The following is a 23123-nucleotide window of genomic DNA, read 5'->3' as shown; positions in this document are numbered from 1 at the left end:
GCAACTTAAAAAATCACCCACTGTGGCAACAAAGACCAGACGCTTGACTGATGAATAAGCATGAGTGTGCTTATTAAAATCATGTTGTTGGATTCCATCCCGAGAGTGAGAATTCTCAGACAGGAAGAGTGAGAGTCTGGATGGAATGCCAAAGAGCAAACTTCTTTATTTTCACCAGAATGTTCTGTAAACATTTTCACTTTAACATGATAAGGGAGGATCCTGGTTCCATTACTTAAGAGCCTCCTTTTGGAATTGCTTTGTGAAATCAGTATCCTCGTAAGGTGTGGTCCTGAACATGCCCACAGGTGTGACATGAAAAGGATTTGTTCTGTGAAATCTTAAAAGCCTTTCACAAAATTGGGAAAATTACATAGGCAAGTCCAGACACACAATTAGTGTCCCACAATCTCTCCCAGATAACCATTTGAAGTTTATTTTGCTCCTAGGTTTGCCCAAAGACTAAAGCTGTCTCTAAAAGAAATGGGCTCCTTCAAAATATTTTCATTATTTTTTATTGCTATGTATTCATGTGTAACCAGAAAACCAAAACAGAAAGGATTTACACGTGATAAAATAAGTTTTTCTTTTATTTGGCTATAGAAAATGATAACTGAAGCTTCTTTTTGCCTATTCAATGCTACCAAGAGGAGAGTGTTTTTCAGAAATATAAAGATTTTAATACCTGCCACATGGAAAGCTAATAATTACAGCAAAGCAAAACAAGAATCATATGAAAAGGTAAGAATTCAGGATTTCATTTAATGAGCTTAACTCTACTTAAGGGGGAAAAAACAAAGTATACTGTGTTCGAAATTTAAAAGTGAGAACTTAAGCCGGAAAAAATCACTGACATTAATTCACAAATAATGCTATTGAAAAGATTGTTATCTACAAAATATATGGAAATATAATAAATGAGTGCAAATTATGGAGTGAAAAATAAGCAAAATGCCATTGCCATAGTAGCTTCTCAGAAGACCTCTTTACTTTGTAACTTACAGGGTCCTTTCTGAAATTTTGGGTTAAGAACCACAAACTAGTTTTATCCCACAGAGTAGGAGTTTTGAAGGGAACAATTCCAATTATGACTATCTTCATTTCCCATCCTCTCAGGGGCAGTAAACATGCGTGCCCAGACAGAAACAAGCTACTCAAGCATATAAAAATATGACTGTCTTCTCGTGCTAGAGTGTGAATTAGCAGAATTTCACATTGGCCCAACTCTAGGATACTGATGTCAAGGAGTATGTTGCTAAGAAGGCAGGCAGAAAGAGAGGAGGGGAGGAGTGGCTACATTTCCTTTTCCAACCAAAAAAGAACTTGAGCTTTGAAGGACTCTCATAAGCTGTAGATCATAGTTAAGCATCCCTCATGCAGTCTGGCACATGCTGGTATGCACACTATAAATAAATGTTAACTAAATGGGGCAAATGACTGAAGTTACTGTGAACAAGAGTCCTGGCAGCTACCAGAAGGGGCAGGAGCAGAGGCATGGAGAACTTAGCTCAGGCCTTCAGCGATGGAGTGGGTTTGAGAACTGTAACTACAGCTCAAACACAAGGCCTGGAACATGTGATCCAGTTTCCTGTTTTCCTTATTTGTGTCATTTGGTATGAAATTCCCTAAGATTGTTCTAATTCTTAGCTCTCCCTTGAAGTCACTCTCTCAGTAATTGAATGATAAAGCAATCTAGATAACACCCCACTGTCCTGCAAAAAGCTAAAGAGGCTCTTAAAAGCATTTATGACCAGATGGAAAGCATTTGACAATGCTTGGGCACGGAGATAGGAGAGAGAGAGGAACTGGGAGAAACTGGGAAGACAGCTAGTGTTTCCAAACTGCAACTAAGTGCCAGGCATTCTACATATATTGTTCAATTCTCACACATCCTAAAATTAGTTGCTGTTATCACAAATTAGGAAACTGAGACTCAAATAAGGTAAGGATTTTGTCCCAAGTCAAATAATCAGTAAATCACAGAGTCACAATTTGAACTCATGTCTGTTTGATTCTAAAACACATATTCTTTGCACTCAGCTATGCTGTCTCTAGCTATCTATATAGATTGCATTGATCAATTTGGCCTTCAGTGGAACAAGGAAGTATCGGAGATGACCAACACCACAACCAGGTAGTAGTCCTGATCCTAACGGAAAGGAGAGAAACAAATAGCTAAAGGAAAAATGAGAATATGACTGAACAGAAAGATTAAAGGAAAGAATGTTTGATATGACAGCTTGAAGTCTGTTCATATGTCTATTGGATACCAATTCCTTTAACCTCATAATGCCAATTAAGCTAATAGTTGGTGAATGATCATTATGTATAGGGGCCATACTAGGCACAGCAGAGGACACCAGGACAAGTAAGGTAGTTCCTGTCCTTTTGAATCTACAGACTAATGTAGGTAGGATGGAGGGAAGAGGAGGAAGGGTTAGTGAAAGTAAGTAAGAACTGTATTACTATAGTCTATAAAGTAGAACGTAACCCCAAACTGCCTCTGAGTACCCTGACCCATGCAGGGCACTCTTTCCTTGTTGCTTCAGGACAAATTTCCAGACACAGGAATGAGGTTTTGCCCAACTGAAGACTATCCAAGGGCATGACATCTGTAGCCCTTTTTGTGGGAGTTACTCTGCAAAGCCCTTGGCTTGAATTATCTTTCTAAAAATAAATATTAATTTTATTAAAGGTATTCATACTCATTGCAAAAAAAAATCAAGCAATGTAGAAATAATGGGAAATAAAAATGAAAATATTACCTTCCTCTACTCCTCAGTGGTGTGTACACACACACACACACTACACATAGAGTACATATAGTGATAACTATATACATATTTAAAGGATCATATTAGATCTATTTTTCCAAAATCAGCTTTTTTAAAGAAAATTTAACATAAACATACATAGTTAACTTCTAAGGGCAAGTCCTGAGACAACATGTTACCTTTCTTCCTAAAAATAAAAGAAACAATGTTGTACTTAAAAATCACGCTGTCTAGATGTTTGTTTGAATAGATATTTACTTTAATTTTTGGACTTAAAATGTTGTGTTTTAGCACTAGTAATTGAAATTGTCAGGGTACAAGATGAAATGTAACTTCATTAGAGTGATTGTTTGCTGATCTAATTGGTTATGGGAATGAAAGGACAAGGGTTAAAAGAAACACAACCTATTGTGCACTGATGAACACACAGAAAGTTGTTCACAAAAGGCTGTAACATCTTAAAGCGCGTTTCTGAATGATACGTAAATGTTCTTCACATATTTTTATTACATTTTATGGTATTTTATAATGTCAGAATTTTACAGTGTTGACTTTTGAGAAAATTTTAATCTGGAAAATGGGAAGGTCAAATGGAAGTAACAGAGCTCCATGGAAATTTGCTAAGCTTTTAAAATAAAAGTGTTTTTGAAAGTGCCAAATAATTTTGTTGATATTTGGTTGTGAATGCATGTTAAACTTCATTTATAAGGCATTTCTTTTTTTAAAAATCTGCTATTAAATTGAAATATAATTCATACATCAAATGCACAGATCTTAACTATACAGTTCAAAATGTTTTAACAAATGTATGATTGTGTTACCAACACCACAGTCAGGATATAATGTATTACAAGCATTTCTTTAAATTTAGGCAAATGTCATAGTGACTGACTGGTATGGGGCACATGGAGATGACCCATACACCCTGCAATACAGAGGGTGTGGAAAAGAAGGAAAATATATTCATTTCACACCTGACTTTCTACTAAATGATGACTTAACAGCTGGCTATGGATCACGAGGTAAGTGTTCCCAATCAGGGAATAGACATTGGATAGTACTATTTACAATATTTCTGGGCTTGGTGCTGAAAGGGACTCAGAAAACCTGAAACCTACCAAGGACTTACCATTTGAATGGGGAGAGAGGCCCACAAAAGAGAGAGTCATCAAGGTTGAATATCATTCTGAAAATTGAAAGAAGAGAGAGAACAGTGGGAAGAGGATGGACAAAACTGTGGCAGCAGAAGAACCCAGGGTATGTTTGAGAGATGGGAACAGTAGACCCCACTGATGTGCAGACAGACTGTGGGTAGTGAAGTAGTGGGAGAAAATGCTGAAATGCATGTGGGGGCTAGGTGATGTGGGGCCTCCAAGACTCAAATTAGTGAGACACCTGAAGGTTTATAAACACTGGAGTGACACCATCAAGCAGTATTTAAGAGGATGACTCTCGCTGTGTGGATAATCTGGCTCCCTCAAATCAGTGAGGGAGAAAACAGATACCAGAAGTCCAGGTAGGAGGCCGTGAGACTTGAATATGCATGGAGGCAGTGAGTTGAGGACAAGAAGGATAGTAATTAACAAGAACAATTCAGAAAGAGAATTTTTTTTTTTAAAGATTTTATTTTTCCTTTCTCCCCCAAAGCCCCCCGGTACATAGTTGTGTATCTTTAGTTGTGGGTCCTTCTAGTTGTGGCATGTGGGATGCTGCCTCAGTGTGGCCAGATGAGCGGCACCATGTCCACGCCCAGGACTCGAACTGGCGAAACCATGGCTGCTGCAGTGGAGCGCACGAGCTTAACTACTTGGTCACGGGCCAGCCCCAGAAAGAGAATTTTTTATGTGCCAGGTGCTGTGCTGTTTGCTTTTCAAATGTTATCTTATTTAATTCTAACAACTCTAAGTGATAAGAGCTGTTCTAGAAGGAATAATAAAGAAATAAAGGTGTGAACTGCTACAGAGTGCAATGCAAGGAGGGTGTGTGTGTAGGTGGCATTAAGGAACATACCAAGTTTTCGTCGAAAAGAGAAGGGACCAGATTAAAGGTGAAATCCACAAATCTGGATTTAGGCAAATTGCTTGGGAGGAACAGCAGACTGTCCTGATAGAAAGGCCCAGCCTGTGGCTGGATACGGATGGGGATGGCTGGAGTTTGGGAGAGAAGTCAGGGTCACAGGTTTGGAGACTGACATTTAGTGGATGAGATGTGAGAGAGAAACGGTAGAGAGAAAAGATCAGCAGGTCAAGGGCTAACTATCCCATTCTTGATTTTTTGTTTTTGATTTTAACATATAGTAGTACCTTTCAAATGATGTTTTCATTTTTACCCCCATTTAAATCTAAATAGATTTTGTTATCCTCCATATAGCTAGCAAGAAGTGGAGTGACACACTCCATAAAACACACTTTATAAAACCTTATAGAAATGGTTTTTTCCTGGTAACTATGAGGTGCTGATAACTTCTGCACAAATATATGCCTTCCCCAGCACTTCTAAATTCCATGAGCAGGCACAAACTTTTCCTTAATACCTTCAAGGGGTGTTCCCCTCCCTTCCTTTGTCCCAAGGTCCAAAAATTGCATAACATGCCACAGCGCAAGTCAACTCAGCAAATGCTTCCTGGATCCTCAGAACGTAAAACAATTCAGAAAAAAAAAAAGTGCACTTTGGGAGGAGAGTTTATCTAGAAAGCTTCTATCAGGGAGAAGTCAGTTTTGACCTGAATGTTGAAGGCAACGCAAGATTTAGAGAGATAGAAAAAGTTATAAAGGATTTGATGAGGATGGGGGTTTCCATGAGCTAAGAGTTGGAGATAAAAACATGGAGAATCAGGGATAAAATAAAAGAGAATGGACCATGCAAGCTGGAGAGGAGGTTTAAGATCTTTTTTGCTCCTTCCTCCCTCCCTGGCCCCCAGGTTTCGGTCATTGCTGTAGATTGGAGAATTACTTACAAGAAAAAGGCATGTGTGCTTGGATAACACAGACTGAAGAATAGGAAAGCTTTATTTGCTTGTTTGGTGTCCTAGTCCATTCAGGCTGCTATAACAGAATACCATAGACCGGGAGCTTATAAACAACAGAAATTTATTTCTCACAGTTTTGGAGGCTGGAAGTCCATTAAGGCACTAACAGATTTGTTGTCTGGTGAGGACCCACTTCCTGGTTCATAGAAAGCCATCTTCTTGCTGTGTCCTCACATGGCAGAAAGAGGAAGGGAGCTCTCTGGGGTCTCTTCTATAAGGGCATTAATCCTATTCATGAGGGCTCCACCTTCAAGACCTAAGCACCTGCCAAAGCTCCCACTTCCTAATACTATCACGTTGGGGGTTAGAATCTCAACATATGAATTTTGGGGGCACATAAACATTCAGTCAATTGAGCTTAGATATGCTGCTTTCCCTTTCCCGAATCCTGAAATTATAGGCTTATGTGAAGCTAAATAGAAACCTGTTAGGCAGCTTCATTGGGGAAGTGAGAGGATGTGGGACTCCTCACTAGTTTCAAATAGATGTGCAACAAGTAAGTCACTGGTTTTCATTTATAGGACTAAACATATTTTCACATTGTCTCTTTTATGATAGTAGGGAGTAAAGCAGAAAGAGATGGAAATGGGGTGGGAAAGAGGAAAGTGGAAGAGAGAATTGCATTTCAATCCTTCAGATGAATATATATAGTCAAGTGATGTCACATCTGCACCAATTAACAAGGTCCATCACTGAGATTTTAGGAACTCAGAACAAAAGCTCTCTCTTCCATAGGCAAAGTGTTTGTCCATGAATGGGCCCATCTCCGTTGGGGTGTGTTTGATGAATACAACAATGAGAAACCTTTCTACATAAATGGGCAAAATCAAATTAAAGTAACAAGGTGAGTAATTTTTCTCATGTTTAAAATTCATTGTTTATTTTTTGACTCTAAAATTGAGTTTACAATGGCATCTAAAACTTAGTTGGCAATTTTTAGTTTTTTAATTTTATTGCATTTTAAAAAAATTGATAAATATTTATGTGGTTCAAATATAAAAACAATGCAAAAAGTTATGCTCTTAGATATGTTGCCCCACCACTCTCTTCACTCTGTGTTCTCTCCTCCCCTCTAGATAACCATGTTTATTAGTTTCTTATTTATTTTTTCAGTATTTCTTCAGGAAAATTCCAATAAATAAGAATATATATTTTTCTCACTCTTCTTTTATCCTTGCATAGATTTCCTTTGAGTGGATATATCATAATTTTTTAACCAGTCCCCTATTGTTGGACAAGTAGGTTGTTCCCAATCTTTTGTTATTACTAATAATACTACAGGTCATGATGGTATAGATATGTCATTTCTCATGTAGGCAGGCAGATCTGTGTATCTATTGAATAGTTTCCAAGAATTGCTGGGTCAAAGGGTATCTTTAGCTTTAATTTTTGTAGATATTGACTGATTCTTCTCCTAAAGTTTGTATTGTTTTTCAGTCCCATTGACAGCATTTGAGATTACTTATTTAGAAATACATTCTTTTAAATATAATCATTACGTGTTCATTCTCTTCTTCCTCTGACGTCCAACAGCAATGGGCTCAAAGGAGCCCTGACTCAGGAAACTGCCGCTCATTGTCTTCCTTGGACCTCCAAAAGTTCACGTTGATTTCCTGGTGTCTTTTACTTTGATCCTGTTTAGTTGGTAAAGCCCTTGGCAATACAGAACCTCTCATCAAGATCAAATGCTTTAAAATAAAGTGGAGTGCATTTCTAAATTAACGATCTTTCTTAACAGAGCAATTTTTAAAATATTTTATGTGTATCTAGCAATCTACAACCCTCGAAAAAAAATTATTATATGAGCCAATGAAGAAGAAACATACGTATTTCTAAAATAGAGCCAATTTCTGTTTCTATTTTAGGTGTTCATCTGACATCACAGGCATTTTCGTGTGTGAAAAAGGCCCTTGCCCTCAAGAAAACTGTATTATTAGTAAGCTTTTCAAAGAAGGATGCATGTTTATATACAATAGCACCCAAAATGCAACTGCATCAATAATGTTCATGCAAAGCTTATCTTCTGTAAGTATGGCCTTGGAATGACAAACTCCTACAAGATTTCATCTCTTCCCAAGATAGACTGATATGTTTTAAGTATTTAAACAAAAAGACAATTAAGATTCACTACATTTTAGAACTTGAGGGATCTTAGAGTTCATTTAGTTTTTATTTTACAGATTAAAAAAAAAAGGAGGCCTCCCTGCAAGGGGATCACCAAAAATAGATTCATTTAGAAAAATGATTATTTGCTTTCCAGGGAAGGTGATTTAACAAAGGAAGCCCTGGAGACTGTAAAAGAAATTGCTCATGTGGTAGTGCTCCTGTATCCCTTCATAGGAAAGAGAGCAATGTAACACAGGATTATATTTCTTGCATTTGAGGTAGCAAACCACTCTTATTTTAATTGAATTTCCTAATTCTCTTTCCCTTGTTCTGCATAATCTAGAACCTAAAAAGAAAAGTCAGGTGTCACCAAGGGAAGCCAACTAACCCTTAGCTTTGCAGGTTCAGAAACTCTACCTTGTCGGTATTCCACACTAAAAGACAAGAGACTAGTGTATGAATCCAGAACACCATTTTTAAAATTATTATTTCAAAAGAGTATCCCAACTGCCATGAGGTCTGAAACTTGAATCCTCTGGCCAGTTCATCTTCTCTCTGAAGGAAGTGGCATGGAACAGCCAAATTCTCACCAGAAGCCTGCTCTGAGAGCATGGAATCAGAGAGGAGGGAGTGAAGTGGTGCAGAGATTCAGTGGCATCAGGCTTCATGACCTGATATATTTATCCATCTTTGTCACACCTGTAGGTCATCTCCTCTTCATGGGGCTGCAAATACTGTGGGCACGTGCCTCTGAGGTTTTCTGTTTCCATGCTGACCAATGCCCCTTGGATTGACACATTCTTTTTTTACATAATTTTTTTCTTCAGTCTGGTTTTAGTCAAGGCTAGGAATCATTCCGTAACTTTGAGGTGATTTTTCATATTTCTTGTCTGATCCATTGTGTTTTAAATTTATACCTTTAATATCTGAAGCCAACCTAATTCCACGTAATTCATCCACATTGTTTGTGACTGGGTACTGTCTTTGTGATCCTTTGAAAGGCCTACTCATCAATAGTATCTGGTCAGAAAAGTTTCATGATCCCCGAACCATAGTTATGAAGCATAAAGAAAAGAGTTAAAAACAAACAAGTAACAACAACAACAACAACAAAACAGGTTCTACTACTATCTCCCCATCCTACTAAGAAACTCACATGCTGAAGTAATTATTAACTTTTTGAAGCTCAGCTTCCTTTTCTAAGAAACCGTAGTTGAGACTAGAGAGTCTACAAGGTTTCTTCTAGCTCTAAGCTCCCAAGGCTCTGTTAGCAGGAAGCACCTGCTCTTCGTAGGATTATAGCCACTAGGAAATAGATGGTAACATATTACTTTGCAATGCAAGCCATACCTTTAAAAGGGATGCTGACATAGGTTTAGCATTAGCAAATAAATTATATCCAAATTTCCAAATGGGGAGAAAGATCAGGAAGTAGATTTATGTTGGTTTTCTCCATATCCTGTTCTTACAGAGATCAATATTTGAGTTGGATCAATATATATTGAATGGTCAATAAATAAAGGTGCAGTGGTTATTACATATGATTCCAAGGAATAGGCTGACCAAGATAAATAAGATCTCCTGTTTTGTTTAACACAATAGCATGCTAAGGAAGGTAGGTGATGATCTTGTTTTTTTAAAACTAAAATATATTTACATAGTCTGTTCTCTGTTATCCAAGTGCAAATAACTTTCGTAGAGGTTGATCTCAGTACCACGAGGGTATCAAGCAAAGGATGGTGCTTCTTTGTAAATTCAACATCATTCCTGAAGGAAAGGACACTGCTGTGGCACTTCTGATTTCCCATGTTCCAGCTCACCTTTTCTTTTACCTTTAGTTGCTTGAGAATGAGAAGTGTGTCTAGTGTAAGAGGAGTGACTTTATTCTCTGATAGGCTTTTTATTTTTCCAGGTGGTTGAATTCTGTAATGCAAGTACCCACAACCCAGAAGCTCCAAACCTACAGAACCAAATGTGCAGCCTCAGAAGTGCATGGGATGTAATCACAGACTCTGCAGACTTTCGTCACAGCTCTCCCATGAGCGAGACTAAGCTTCCACCGCCTCCCACCTTCTCACTTCTACAGGCTGGTGACAAAGTGGTCTGTTTAGTTCTAGATGTATCCAGCAAGATGGCAGAGGTAACATTTTGAACCAAAATGGTTGTCAACCATTCATCATTTTTTTCTATCAGTTTTAAATTCTTTTTATTTTCAGAGGGTCAGGGCAGAGAAGGAAGAGGCCAAAGGTTTGGAATCGTCATGGTCATCGTCTTTTCTTGGGGACAAGAGGAATGAATTCAGAATGTGGCCCAGAAGAAATTGAGATAATGCAGATAAATCAAATCCACAGAGAATTCATAAGCCTCATTTTTGTTACTAATTGCAACCTTTTCCAACCAAAACCCTTTTCGAAAACTCTTACAGGTGATGAAAGTTTTCTGTCTGGCCACATTCTACTTACTGGTAAACACCCCTGGCCGAGGCAAGAGACTGAGTTTGCAATGAGTGTGCATATCTATTATGTGTATATTTTCTATGTCAGTGTGTATAGAAAACCATATCTCAGTCATCTAGCAATCTGGCAGCTTTCTAGAAACCCGCACTCAAAAGCTCCAGAACTCTAGACAGCGGTTAAAGCTTTCATCTCTGGAATCAGGCAGATGTGCTTTAAGTCCCAGCTCCTTCACTTACTGTCTGTGTAATCAAGAGCAAAATAACTTCCCTGAGGCTCAATTTTCTCATCTATAAAATAGGGATAATAATACCTTCTTTCAGTGCTGTGACGGAACCATCGCATACTGGCTCACAAGAGTCAATTGCTAAATTTTTAGGAAATTTGCAAGCCAGTTGTTAAACACAGCCATTATTCAAAATTAAACTATGTAGAGTTATAATGAAAACAAACATAATAACTGCTCAAACTTCATCACTTCATAATTATTTTTCTACTAATTTTCACTATTATCTATGCCCAGACTCAGTAAACTACAGTCCATGGGCCAAGTTTGGCCCACTACCTGTTTTTACATAGCCCATAAGCTAAGAATGGGTTTAGGGAAAAAGCAAGAGAATAATAATATTTCATGATGTATGAAAATTATATGAAGTTCTATTTTCAGTGTCCATAAATAGTTTTATTGGAGTACAGTGACACTCATTTATTTACATGTTATCTATTGCCACTTTAGTGCTAAAATAGCAGAGCTGAGTAGTTGCAACAAAGAACATGTGACCCGCCAAGCCTAAAATATTTACTGTCTGGTCCTTTACAGAAAATGTCTGCTGATCCCTGACCAATGCTCTCGAGGTTCTTTCTGGTCCATCATATCTCTGTGGGTCTGCTACGACACATCTCTGCGTTCAATGACTTCACATTGGCAGCTTAAACCAGCTGTGGTGGGAGTTTCTACCCCACAGAAATTGTAACAAATTAGGGTTCTCTCTCTCCTTTTTTACCAGAAAGCCAGTTTTTAAACACTTACCAGCACACCACTATCTACTTCACAGAGTTATTGAGGGGGAATAAATGAGATAATGAAGTCTTTGGTTCATCAGTGGGAGCAATTGTTTTATTATAGCACTTGGTCCTAAGGGAGAGTTTATCCTCTTTTATTGTCTGGATCAGTAGTCCTGGAAAATTTGCCTGTTTTGTCTTGTCTCTAAAATATTAGGAATGCTACTAATACATTCAGAGTCTAGATAATTTTGTAATGTTGCTTACCTGCGGTTGACTAGGGCACAATCTTCTCACATATGGTCTCAAGGTAATTTATAGTGGCTGTCTGCCTCTGATGAGCAAGAACAGATGGAGTGAAAGGGAAAGACAGTTGTACTTGAGAGAAGACCTGAAAGAAGTAGTAGAGAAATAAGCATAAAGTAACAAACTCATGACAAAGCAAACTTGCCTCCCTTTTCCTGTCAATACTGTCACTGAGTCATCATGGCCATTCTTTCATTTATCAGGTGCCTATAGTGTGCTGGCGTGGGGGATACAGAGAGGAAAGAACAGAGTCTTTGCTTTGAAATGCTCTCAATCTGATGAGGGAGACATAACACACACAGTGAATAAACAGAATCTGACCAAGCTCCACAGAGCTGTGAGTTGCTGTGGAAGCATTGACAGGCAGCATCTAGTGCTGTAGGAGAAAGCGACTGAGGAAAACTTCACTCACAGGGTGGACTTGAACTCTGATGATTCCCCCTGGCCTCCAGCTCCAGTACGTCGGTCTCAGAGTCCTCCGCACCTAGGCCTCCATTGTTCCGTCTCCTCTCCACTGCACAACCCTCCTTCCCAAAACCCCTGTCCGCAGACAACACCTCAGAAGCCTGTGTCCTTTCACAATTGGTTTTGATCCCACTCTCTTCTCTGCCAGAAAACCAGCTCCCTCCACCTGTCAAACCCTCATAGTCTCAGCTTGTCTACCAGCCCGTACTGTCTCTGCAAGGAGAATAAAAAGTCTTGAAGGACGAGTAGGTATCTGCGAGGTTGAGTGAGGTGAGGGAGGACTTTCCGGGGAAGGGAAGAGTATGCCTTCCCCCTTCCTCTTCCCACTTTCCCGCTTCCTCTCAGTGGCTGAGAGGCAAAATTAGAAGGATTTGTTCAGGGGAAGTGCATTAACTGGTATGGCTGTAACTAACATTGGGTAGGTCTAAGGAAGTGGCAGATAAGACGGAGAGATGGCACGAATTTAAGAGAAATTTAAGACATTAACTTGATAGGACCTGTTCAAGGATATGAGGCCTGGTAACTGAGGAGTAATAAGAGTTCCAGGTTTCTGGCTTAACCATTTGCGGGTAGAGGTCATGATTGAGAATGATGATTTCAAGATCCTGATCTTAGCAATAGCTACTAAGTGCTTACTATGTATCCATTTTTCAGATGAGAAACCTGAAGCTAAAAAAGATAAGTAATTTCTCTATGGGCACATAATTAACAAAAGTTGAAGGCAGGATTCAAAGTTCCTGTTTCAACCACTCTCCCAATTTACCTCCCCATATTGTAAAAGAAACAATTATTTGGGAAGGAAGGCAATGAATTCAAAGTGTGTAGAATTTGAGATACTTGTGGGACATTAAGTTGGTGATGTTCCTATGCAGTGGGACATGCAGGTCCAGATGTTAAGGAGGAGATAGAGACCATAGTCATCACTGATGGGGGGAGGGGTCACTGAAGCTGAGCTTGCTGCTCCCATAGCCTTCAAAACAGGTGACCCTAGAGAGTTCATCAGTAGCATCACCTGCCCAAACCTGGTCACTAATATTACTTCATACTTAGTACTTCAAGGTATAACTGTATACTGTCATATACATATCTCAGTTGATCCTCACAGCAATTCTATTTTAATAAGTAAGAAAGGCATTATTGTCCCCACTTTACAGATGAAATGCCCAGCCTCAGATGACCATGATAACAGAGGATAGTGCCTGGATAGATACCTCTAACTGCTATTCCTCTCTTCCATAAGGCCTCTTTGCAATGTTCCATCTTACCCAGACTGAATTTTAAAAGCAGTAGTTACAAATCTAGTCTCAATTGGCTCCATCGATCTTTGAATTCTGGGTTGGAGAGAAATAGTGGGGACATGCGTTCTTAGAGAGTTGTCAATTATGAATAGCTTGTTGGGGGCAGAGTTCTAAACCACACCACCCTCCCCGAAAAGCATTCATTTTTGAGCCTGCAATTAGCTGAACAATATTCTGGTATTGTGTCACTCTTTACAACTCAAAAAGTTACAATCCGACATCTCTAAAGAATTAGCAGAGATATTTGCTAATTGAGTTATTTAGTCACACTTTCGCCTACCAGGCACATGTTGTTACCTTTCTTTTTTCCTTTTTGGGACATAGGCTGACAGACTCCTTCGACTGCAACAAGCAGCAGAATTTTACTTGATGCAGATTGTTGAAATTCATACCTTTGTGGGCATTGCCAGTTTCAATAGCAAAGGAGAGATCAGAGCCCAGCTACACCAAATTAACAATGATGATGACCGAAAGCTGCTGGTTTCATATCTGCCTGCCACCGTGTCAGCCGAAGCAGAAACCAGCATCTGCTCAGGACTTAAGAAGGGATTTGAGGTACAGTAGAGCACCCAAGCCTCGGATCACCATCACTTTCCTTTCCCTCATTTTGTATCTGAGGTTGCTTCTGATTTTGGGCAATCTGTTATAGTGTGGTCATACAGCTTCAACTATGGGATTGTAATGATGGATTATCTTTAAGGTCAGGAAGCACGTCTTGTTCACCATTGAACCCCCTGTGCCTAGCAGAGTCCCTGGCATGTAATAGTTGCTTAATAAGTGCTTGTTGAAGGAGTGAGTAAATAAGTGAATACAATGGCCAATGCTGGGGGACTGTAGAATCATCTGGACAATTTCTAACACTGTCCCTATCCATTCTGGAACTGTCCATCTGTGGCCATTGTCACCCTTGGGTTTTCTGGTCAAAATCAGTATTTCTGGCTCCTGCCTATAGTCATACTAGCCCTCACACATGAGAATCAATTAAGGCCAGAGGTATGTTTCAAGAATAATAGAATAGAGTTCACGTAGATCAGTGTAAGTTTGGATTCAAAATATAAGATGCAGCCATGTGTCAAACATCTGGTAGCAAGGAAGACGTATCAACTGCAATTGTTGATGCCTCTGGGCAAGAGTTTCTCAACCTTGGCTGCCCAATGAAATCACCTGGGGATTAAAAAGTTCTGATGCCTGGGTCTCGCCACTAGATATTCTGATTTAATTGATCTGGGGTATAGCCTGGCCGTTAAAAACCTTTAAATTAAAGCTCCCCATCTGATTCAATGTGTAGCCAAGGTTGAGAACCACTGCTCTAGGGCCTCTTATTGGTCACTCACTGGATCTCAGGAGCAAGGACCTCACACAATAATGTTTCTCCACATCCTTTATGATGGACACTATTCCAAACTCAGGGCACATAATGGTGATTCAAACAGGAAGAGTCCCTGTCCACAAATAAGCCAGCATGGCGTGGAGGGTGACAAGTGCTATGATGGGGTGAGGTGAGGACTGAATGGGGATGAGCATGGAGTGCAGGGAGCTACAGAGGACCTGGAAGAGACATATACCCCATTGGTGGGAAATTTGAAATGAGAGTGAATTCTGCTCAATAAGACAATCTGAATTACATTTCCTTCCAAATGACTGATACTCTATTTTCAGGTGGTTGAAAAGCTGAATGGGAAAGCCCATGGCTCTGTGATGGTCTTAGTGACCAGTGGAGACGATGAGCATGTTGCCAATTGCTTACTCACTGTGCAGAGCAGTGGTTCAACCATTCATACCATTGACCTGGGTTCCTCTGCAGTCGAAAACCTGGAGGAATTATCACATCTTACAGGTAAATACATTTCTAAAAACTTATATTTTAGAGCATTTCCTATCAATTTGAATATTCAAAGCACAACCATGAAACTCAGACTATGTCAACAGAATACAGGACTTAATTGAAAAAAATAGGAAGCTTTCTTAAGAAAAAAACACAAAAATCATTGCTGAAATCTGCCAAAGTTTTGCTGACTTTTTTACATTTTCCTTAGAATGTGCCAATTACATACATCCAATGAAAATACTATTTTTATAATATTTTGTTAAACCAGGCTGAGCATGTATAATCATGGAGCTGAAAAATGTGTTTAAGATTAAATGCACTAACTTCTATGTTAAGGACACATATAGTATTGTAAGATACACATCGTTTTTGTTCTAAATGAGGCACAAAATAATTTTATCTTATACTCCTTATATTCAATAAAAAATGGTATGCTGCTTTAAAATTTGAAAGTTAGATTTTACTGAATTGTTATTATTATTATTATTTTTGCTGAGGAAGATTGTCCCTGAGCTAAATTTGTGCCAATCTTCCTCTATTTTGTATGTGGGATGCCGCCAAAGCATGGCTTGATGAGTGGTGGGTAGGTCCGCACCCAGGATCTGAATCCATGAACCCCGGGCTGGCAAAGCAGAGCGTAGGAAGTTGACCACTACACCCCTGGGCCAGCCCCCTGAATTACTTTTGAAAATAATTGTTCTCAGAATGTAAATGTAAATATATAACAGTGTAAATAGGTAGCAATTAACCTAGATTGTCTGGGGCTTATCTTTACTACAAGACTATTTGATAAATATTTATTGAGTTTTTTATGATGTATCGGGTAGAGTTCCAGACGCAAACATTACAGCCATGAACAGTGCAGACAAAACGCCTGCCATGTGCTGCTCACCATATGGTTGTGTTGGATGCCATGCACAGCTCCTACTTCCCCAAAACTAACCCTCTTATGCAAAAAAAGTTTGTTAAAGGCCTATCATTTTATTTTTTGTTTTAGTTTATACGTTTTAATAGCTAACATCCAAATCATGTATTTCAGGAGGTTTAAAGTTCTTTGTTCCAGATAAATCAAACTCCAATAGCATGATCGATGCTTTCAGTAGAATTTCCTCTGGAACCGGAGACATTTTTCAACAACATATTCAGGTCAGAATTTCTTCAATGTTATACTTACAGATGGGGTCTGGGAGAGGGGGAAGGAAGCAAGGAAAATAGACGAATTGTGCTAACTTCCTCATTAACTATATTTGAATATGTAACGGTCCTTGTGTGGAAGGCTTACGAGGAGTTCTTGGCATCACCAGAGCCTGGCTTCATCGTTACTGATGTCTGTACTTATTCTTTTTTACCTAGTGTCTGTACTTCTCAGCCCCAGGAGTTATTTTCTGTAATTGCTACTTCAGCTTTTCAGGGTCTATGAGCAGAGCTTGCTCCTTCCTCACGGCTCAAAATAGGGGTTGGGGGTGGGGTGGAAGCAAGGCCCAGAAGAAAAATAAGAAACTGTGCATTTCGTTTTAGTTCCATAATAACTTTCCATCAGTCAGAATCCATTTTACTTTTGCTTCCTTAAAAATGTCTCTGAAGCTCCTCCCTTATATAAAAAGTACCAACTATTTCATTAAATTCTAAAAATTCCTAAATATCTCTTAAACTACCATGGTTTACTTGACTGTGTTAACAAAAGCTTCCTCTAATCAAGACATTTTTTAAAAGGGTCCATTATTTTTCTTTCTAAGTTCTTTAAAGATATTTCGAACATAACAATAATGTTTTGAACAAAATTTCATCTGCTGTTTCCTCACAGATGGTAAGTGAACCTGCTAAGTTAGTGGCTTTATGTAAACAAGGGAATCAGTAAATTATTATTTGGAATATATAACATGAAGATCATAAGTACAAAGTAAAGGCAATAACCACAATTCCATCACTAGAAGTGAAAAAAGGTGAATTATAAATGACAATATGTATTACAGATTAGACTACAATGGATTTTTCTAAATAATATTTCTACCCCGTGATTTCCTCTTTAATAATATGAAATAAAAACAAATGTTTAAAAAATTAAAAGGAAAGCATTAACAAAATATTTGGTTCAAATTACCCTGATGTTCCCAAACTCAGCCACCTCTCCCCAGTTGTTTATGTCATTAGTGCCAACAGACAGGGGCAGAAACGACATTTAAGCACCTTCAGAAGCTCAGGGCCCCACAGAGAACGTGGCTCAGGAGTCAGCAGTCCGAAAACACTTGTTAAATTGATTTGAACAAATAATCTACAATGTCTTTGCTGTCATCCACCAACAAAATTTTATATCCTTTCCAAGTCTGAGCAATTTTACAAAGTGTTACTGTGTTTATTTAATAAATATAATTTTTCGAAGTTATTTACAGACTTGTATCCATAGTGAATACACAATAATTAAATGCAGGGGCTCTCGTGTCAGCCCGCCTGTGCTCTCTCCCAGTTCCATCCCCTTGCTGTGTGACATTGGACCAATTACTTCTCTGAGCCTCAGTCTTCTCATCTGTAAAATGTGGATGACACTAGCACTCACCTTAGAGGGGTTTCATAAGGATTGAAAATGAGATAATATATGCAAAGCATTTAGCACAGTGCCAGGCATTAGTACATGTTACACATACATGCACATACACACACAAGAGTGTGCACACAGCTTATTGTGAATGATTAAATGATTTTTTTAATGTACCCAAACCGCCTGAAACCTAGTGTTTTATTTTTTATTAGAATACGTAACAGTATATGGACAGATTATACACAAATTAAACAATTTAAGCACATTCACAGACAAAAATCAAAACGCCTATTTAATTGCTGATCTGAGGCTCATGTTGATTTGGATAAGAGATAAGTATGAGAACAGCTAAAATCTCCTGATAAAGAATAATGAAGTGACACTTGTTAGCCATAACAAATATTTTATATCTACTGTACTTATTTAATATACAATGTTTTGCTTCAGCAAAATATTTTTATATTAAAAATAATTTATGTAAATATAGTACATACCAGAATTAAATGATTTGTATTTTTGCCAGTTCATTTTTATTTGTCATAAAAGTAAGGAAGAAGATGGCGTGCTTATGCATACACTGGAAACTTTCACATACCTATTCTCTTGAACAGCTAGAAAGTACAGGTGAAAATGTTCAACCTCACTATCAACTGAAAAACACCGTGACTATGGATAACAGTGTGGGCAACGACACTGCCTTTCTAGTCACATGGCAGACCAGCGGTCCCCCTGAGATTGTATTAGCTGATCCCAGTGGAAGAAAATACTACACAGATGATTTTGTCACCAATCTAACTTTGCAGACTGCTCGCCTCAGGATTCCAGGAACTGCGAAGGTGGGTGTTGCGAGCTGATTCATAAGGAAAACACTTAGTCAAGTACATGACTTTCAACTGAACCACATAATTTAATGCATAGTGAAAAGGAAATCCTATTCTGCTATATCAAAATTTTACTTTAAATTTATTAGGGCGTTTTGTGAATGTTAAAAATTTAAGAGGAACAACAAAGGTATGTTCAAAGTTTTAAATACTGATGGATACCAAATGCTGCTCACTTCAACAGAGGAAATTAGTCCTTATGTAGTATAAATAATTTTTCTTGCTTCCTTCCTTCCTTACAAAATCCATGTAGACATACTCATCTATATGCTTACCGAAAAACCTCTGCTTAGAATTTATAATATGCATACATGCAATATGTCTGTTTTTGAGCACCTACTATGTGCTGGGTCTTGTTCTAGGTGTTTACAATAAAATGCCATGATAGGAGTAAGAACAAGGTACTCAGAGCACACAGGAGGGATGCTCAGGCTGGGGGCGGGGGGAAGGAGAATGCTTCCTGGAAGTGAAGATATCAAAAATGGAAATATGGAGGATAAAGGGATCAGAGGTGTGAATGACATGCTGGGCAGAGGAAACAGCACATGGAAAGGCTCAGAGAAAAAGAATAGGGCTCCTCATAGAACTACAAGTAGTTTAATATGGATGAACTACAGAGTAGCATGTAAGGTGGAGATTTAGGAAAAGGGAGGAAATGAAGAGGCTAGACAGATAACCAGGAGCCATGTCAGCAAGGGCTCCGTATGCCAGCAAAGGGAGTAAGAGTTTGAATCCTAAAGGTAGAGGGAATGACTAAAGGCTCTAGGCAGGGTGGTGAACTGACCAGATCCACTCTGGCACTGCCTGAATGTGGTCCCTCCCTTTCCCCAGACTGCTGTTGGCAGCCTCTGCTCAGCCTCCCTGCCTCTGGGCTCACATCCCTCCTATCCATTTGTCACTTCTATCAGAGTGATCCTTCTGAAGCACAAATCTGATCAAACCTGTCTCCTATTCAGAACTCTTTGTTGGTGTCAGAATAAAATCCATGTGGTTCTATTATATACCAAGCCCTTCTTGTTCGGTCTTCCACCCAAGCTTATCTCAACCCTGCTCCCAAACACCTTATGGTGTGCTCCTACCTAACTTTTCTCCAAACTTATCATGTTCTCTTCAATCCTGTGCACAAGGGCCAGGAATACTTTACCTAATTCTTGCTGCCTTTGCTTGACCTCTTCATCTAAATTAGGTGCCCTGTATCAAAACAATTATTACACCCAAAGGGAAGTTTTTCACGTGGAGGTTCCTGCCATGTGTCTGTTACTGATGTTATGATTACAAAACAAACAAATAAATAGATAGATGATCTTGATACCTGACTTATGACTTCACTGGAAAATGGTAAAGCACACAAATCCCAGGGAAGAAGGCTAGGTAGGGTGTGGGGGCATCTTAACTTTCCACAGAGAGTCACACCTTAACCCGTTGTTTTCTGTCTTCTTCCTCCTGCTCGATTGTGTGCCTCCTGTTACTTCCAAGGTTTAAGAAGGAGCAGCATCAGGAATGAGGGAAAAAGAAATATTTATGCACGGTTTAACCAAAGGAGCAAATTCTGCTCCATTGTAGTTCAGGCTTTTTTCTTTCAGACACCGTTTTGCAGGTTTCCCTCTGGAAGGCTAGACAGGCAAAAGAGAATGGTATTTAGCAATATTTCTATAAATTACTCACCATAGACACTGTAGAATCCCGACTTATTAGATAATAGTGGTCCTTTTCTTGGTCCCTAATCGCATATGTGGGTTTTGTTGCTTGACATTTCTGGGCATCCAGGGTGGGGGGTGGGGGAAGTGGAGGGAAGGAAGGATGCTGTTGACTTTCAGTCCAGATTATCCATATGAATCACAATTGTCGACTTAATTTATTATAATTTTCTCTGTTATATAAAAGGAATAAAAGTGCTGAACCTCCTTTGGGTGAAGGGGCTCAGATTAATATTTGCAAAGTACTTTGAAGCTGGACACTGTTATCATTGTCTTCTAAAAATGTGAATGAAGATGTGTCCCTCCCCACAAATAAATTCAGGGTATAATTCCCTAAAGAGTTACCTTAACAATTAAAGTGGGTTGTGCTGCGAAAGCCTCGTAAATACTGAATTTAAGTATCTCTTAATCAATATTACTATTCCTATCATTCTTTTGTGGTATTTTAGAAAACGCAACATCAACAAAACAAGAACAAAAAACTCTAGGAGCTTAGATTTATGCTTCAAAATTACAGATTGATCTTTTTCTTCACACTTGACAAAACACAAGCCTTTGTTTTGCAGCCAGGACTCTGGATGTACACACTGAACAATACCCACGATTCTCTGCAAGCCTTGAAAGTGACAGTGACCTCTCGCGCCTCTCGCTCAGCTGTGCCCCCTGCCACTGTGGAAGCCTTTGTGGAAAGAGACAGTACCCGTTTTCCCCATCCCATGATGATTTATGCAAATGTGAGAAAAGGGTTTTATCCCATTCTCAATGCCACAGTAACTGCTACCATTGAGCCAGAGGCTGGAGATCCTGTTATGCTAAAGCTTTTTGATGATGGAGCAGGTAACAAGTAATGTCATGTCATTTTTCATGTTCTCAAGAGCTGGTGCGATGCTGCAGTATGAATATTAAGCTTATCTTTAAAATTCTTTCAATTCCACTATTTTTCTCATTCAATCTTATGAGATTCTCAAATTCTCATAGAATCACTGACCTCCTGAGTAGCTAAAGGTTGCATCTGCACAAGGAAAGCACATGTGAACTTGAGAAAAGAGAGTCTTCATGAGGCTCCTCAGAGTGGCTGGGCATGAGCCAAATGATGGAAGGAAGTCACTTGACACCTAGGTCTTCGCTTCCATTTGTCCGACGACACTGGCCACACTCAGTGAGGTCACACAGAACAGGCTTATATGTCTTTGTGACATGTCCATATTCCTCTCAGATTCACCAGCTTTATTATCACTGAAATAATCAGATTGGACAATTGAAATAGCAAATAAAAACCCAAGAAGGGGGAGGCAATGACAGTTAATCCATTTTTTCTCCTTGGACCCAGTTGTGAAGAGAAAATTGGAAATTGAACTTGTGACCCCTGAGATGACCCTAGACTATTCTTTAGCTAAGCAGCTGGATTGATAAAAGGGCACAGCCAGTGCCTTTTACGTGTGTGATTTGGTCACTGGAAGACCAGGCCAACAGGCCTAGTGGAATCAGGATAGAGATTTTCCACCACTGGGAAAACAAAGTAAAACAAAGCCCTACCTCAGAGCGCTCAGTCTGCACATGTCGCTCAGAGCTTCATCATCCATCATACATGACAGACAGCACAGCACCAAGCTGGGCAAACAGCAGCACCTAGGCTCTTTCTGACTAACTCTATTGACTTTTAAAAACAAACTCCTCTGTCGTTTTATCTTTCCTGATCTATTCTTTTCTTAAGCTAAATTCCCAGAAGGACACTAGACCTCAAAGTTTATGTTGGCAGTCCTAAGTATTTGATCCACTAATAAAATTATATTCCTTTCCTCTCTTGTTTCAAAGATAAATTCTTTTCAGGAGTCTTAAGTTTGGCCACCCATTAGTATCTTGTCATGACAATCTTGTATGACATTTCTGAAACAAAAGTTTATTGAAAGGATTTTAGTTCAAGTCCACCTCAGAGGCATACCAGAGAAGTCCTCTTGTTTTGCCTGTTGGACTAGATCCTAATGAACTTCTCATCCGCTGCTTATCCGTGGCCACACCTTTCATTTTCTGTGTGCAGTCCAAAAGTGCCCTTTGCATAATGTTCCTCCCTTGCCCCAGCCTGTGGGCTGGCCTGGAGGACAGATACAGCTATCTTAGGAACGATCACTCCAGGAGGCTCAATAGGCTTTTATATTTGTTTCCTGGAACCACTTCATTTATTTGATGTTTAAATTTATGCTCTAATGAAGGAAACAATAAAAAAGATAGTTTAGGCATCAAAGTGTAAATTTAGATTTTTTCCCCCAATACTTAACACACATGTACATAGTTGTCTAATACTTATTTTTATAATGAAGTAGTACTTATCTTCTAAATAAAATTAGTGAACAAAAATAAAATTTATGAGCCAGCCCCAATGGCCTAATGGTTAAAGTTTGTTGCTCTCACCACTTCGGCAGCCCAGGTTCTTACCCAGTCGCAGAACCACATCACTCGTCAGTCAGTTGCCATGCTGTGGCGGCGGCTCACATAGAAGAACTAGAACAACTTACAACTAGGATATACAACCATGCACTGGGGCTTTGAGGAGTTAAAAAAAAAAGAGGAAGATTGGCAATAGATGTTGTTAGCTCAGGGCGAATCTTTCCCCGCAAAAAAAGAAAAAAAAAACTATACTTGTAAAATGCTTTATCAGTTAAAATGCTTTATCAGTAAAATGCTTCATCAGTTCACTCTCATGAACATTGTCAAATGATTATCACAATAACCCTGTGAGATAAGTTATCTC

The 23123-nt window shown here is 39.0% G+C and overlaps 1 protein-coding gene across 3 annotated transcripts in view; it reads left to right on the top strand.

Moving 5' to 3' along the window:
• The window catches only part of CLCA2 (chloride channel accessory 2), a 41558-nt gene that overhangs the window by 5564 nt on the left and 12871 nt on the right, over positions 1–23123 (top strand). For 2 of the 3 annotated variants that reach the window (XM_001496218.5, XM_014740228.3), the window contains exons 2-11: positions 604–741; positions 3646–3796; positions 6538–6646; positions 7668–7827; positions 9821–10048; positions 13757–13987; positions 15092–15269; positions 16300–16406; positions 18408–18632; positions 20941–21211. In XM_001496218.5, the coding sequence (XP_001496268.2) occupies positions 604–741; positions 3646–3796; positions 6538–6646; positions 7668–7827; positions 9821–10048; positions 13757–13987; positions 15092–15269; positions 16300–16406; positions 18408–18632; positions 20941–21211 (1798 nt within the window). Of the gene's footprint in view, positions 1–555; positions 742–3645; positions 3797–6537; positions 6647–7667; positions 7828–9820; positions 10049–13756; positions 13988–15091; positions 15270–16299; positions 16407–18407; positions 18633–20940; positions 21212–23123 lie in introns of all 3 variants that reach the window. The other variant, XM_070267358.1, reaches the window with a different exon arrangement.

This window comes from Equus caballus, chromosome 5 (genome assembly GCF_041296265.1).
Source record: "Equus caballus isolate H_3958 breed thoroughbred chromosome 5, TB-T2T, whole genome shotgun sequence".
Taxonomy (NCBI): domain Eukaryota; kingdom Metazoa; phylum Chordata; class Mammalia; order Perissodactyla; family Equidae; genus Equus; species Equus caballus.
The sequence above is the reverse complement of the archived record's forward strand: the minus strand, read 5'-3'. Positions and strand labels throughout refer to the sequence as shown.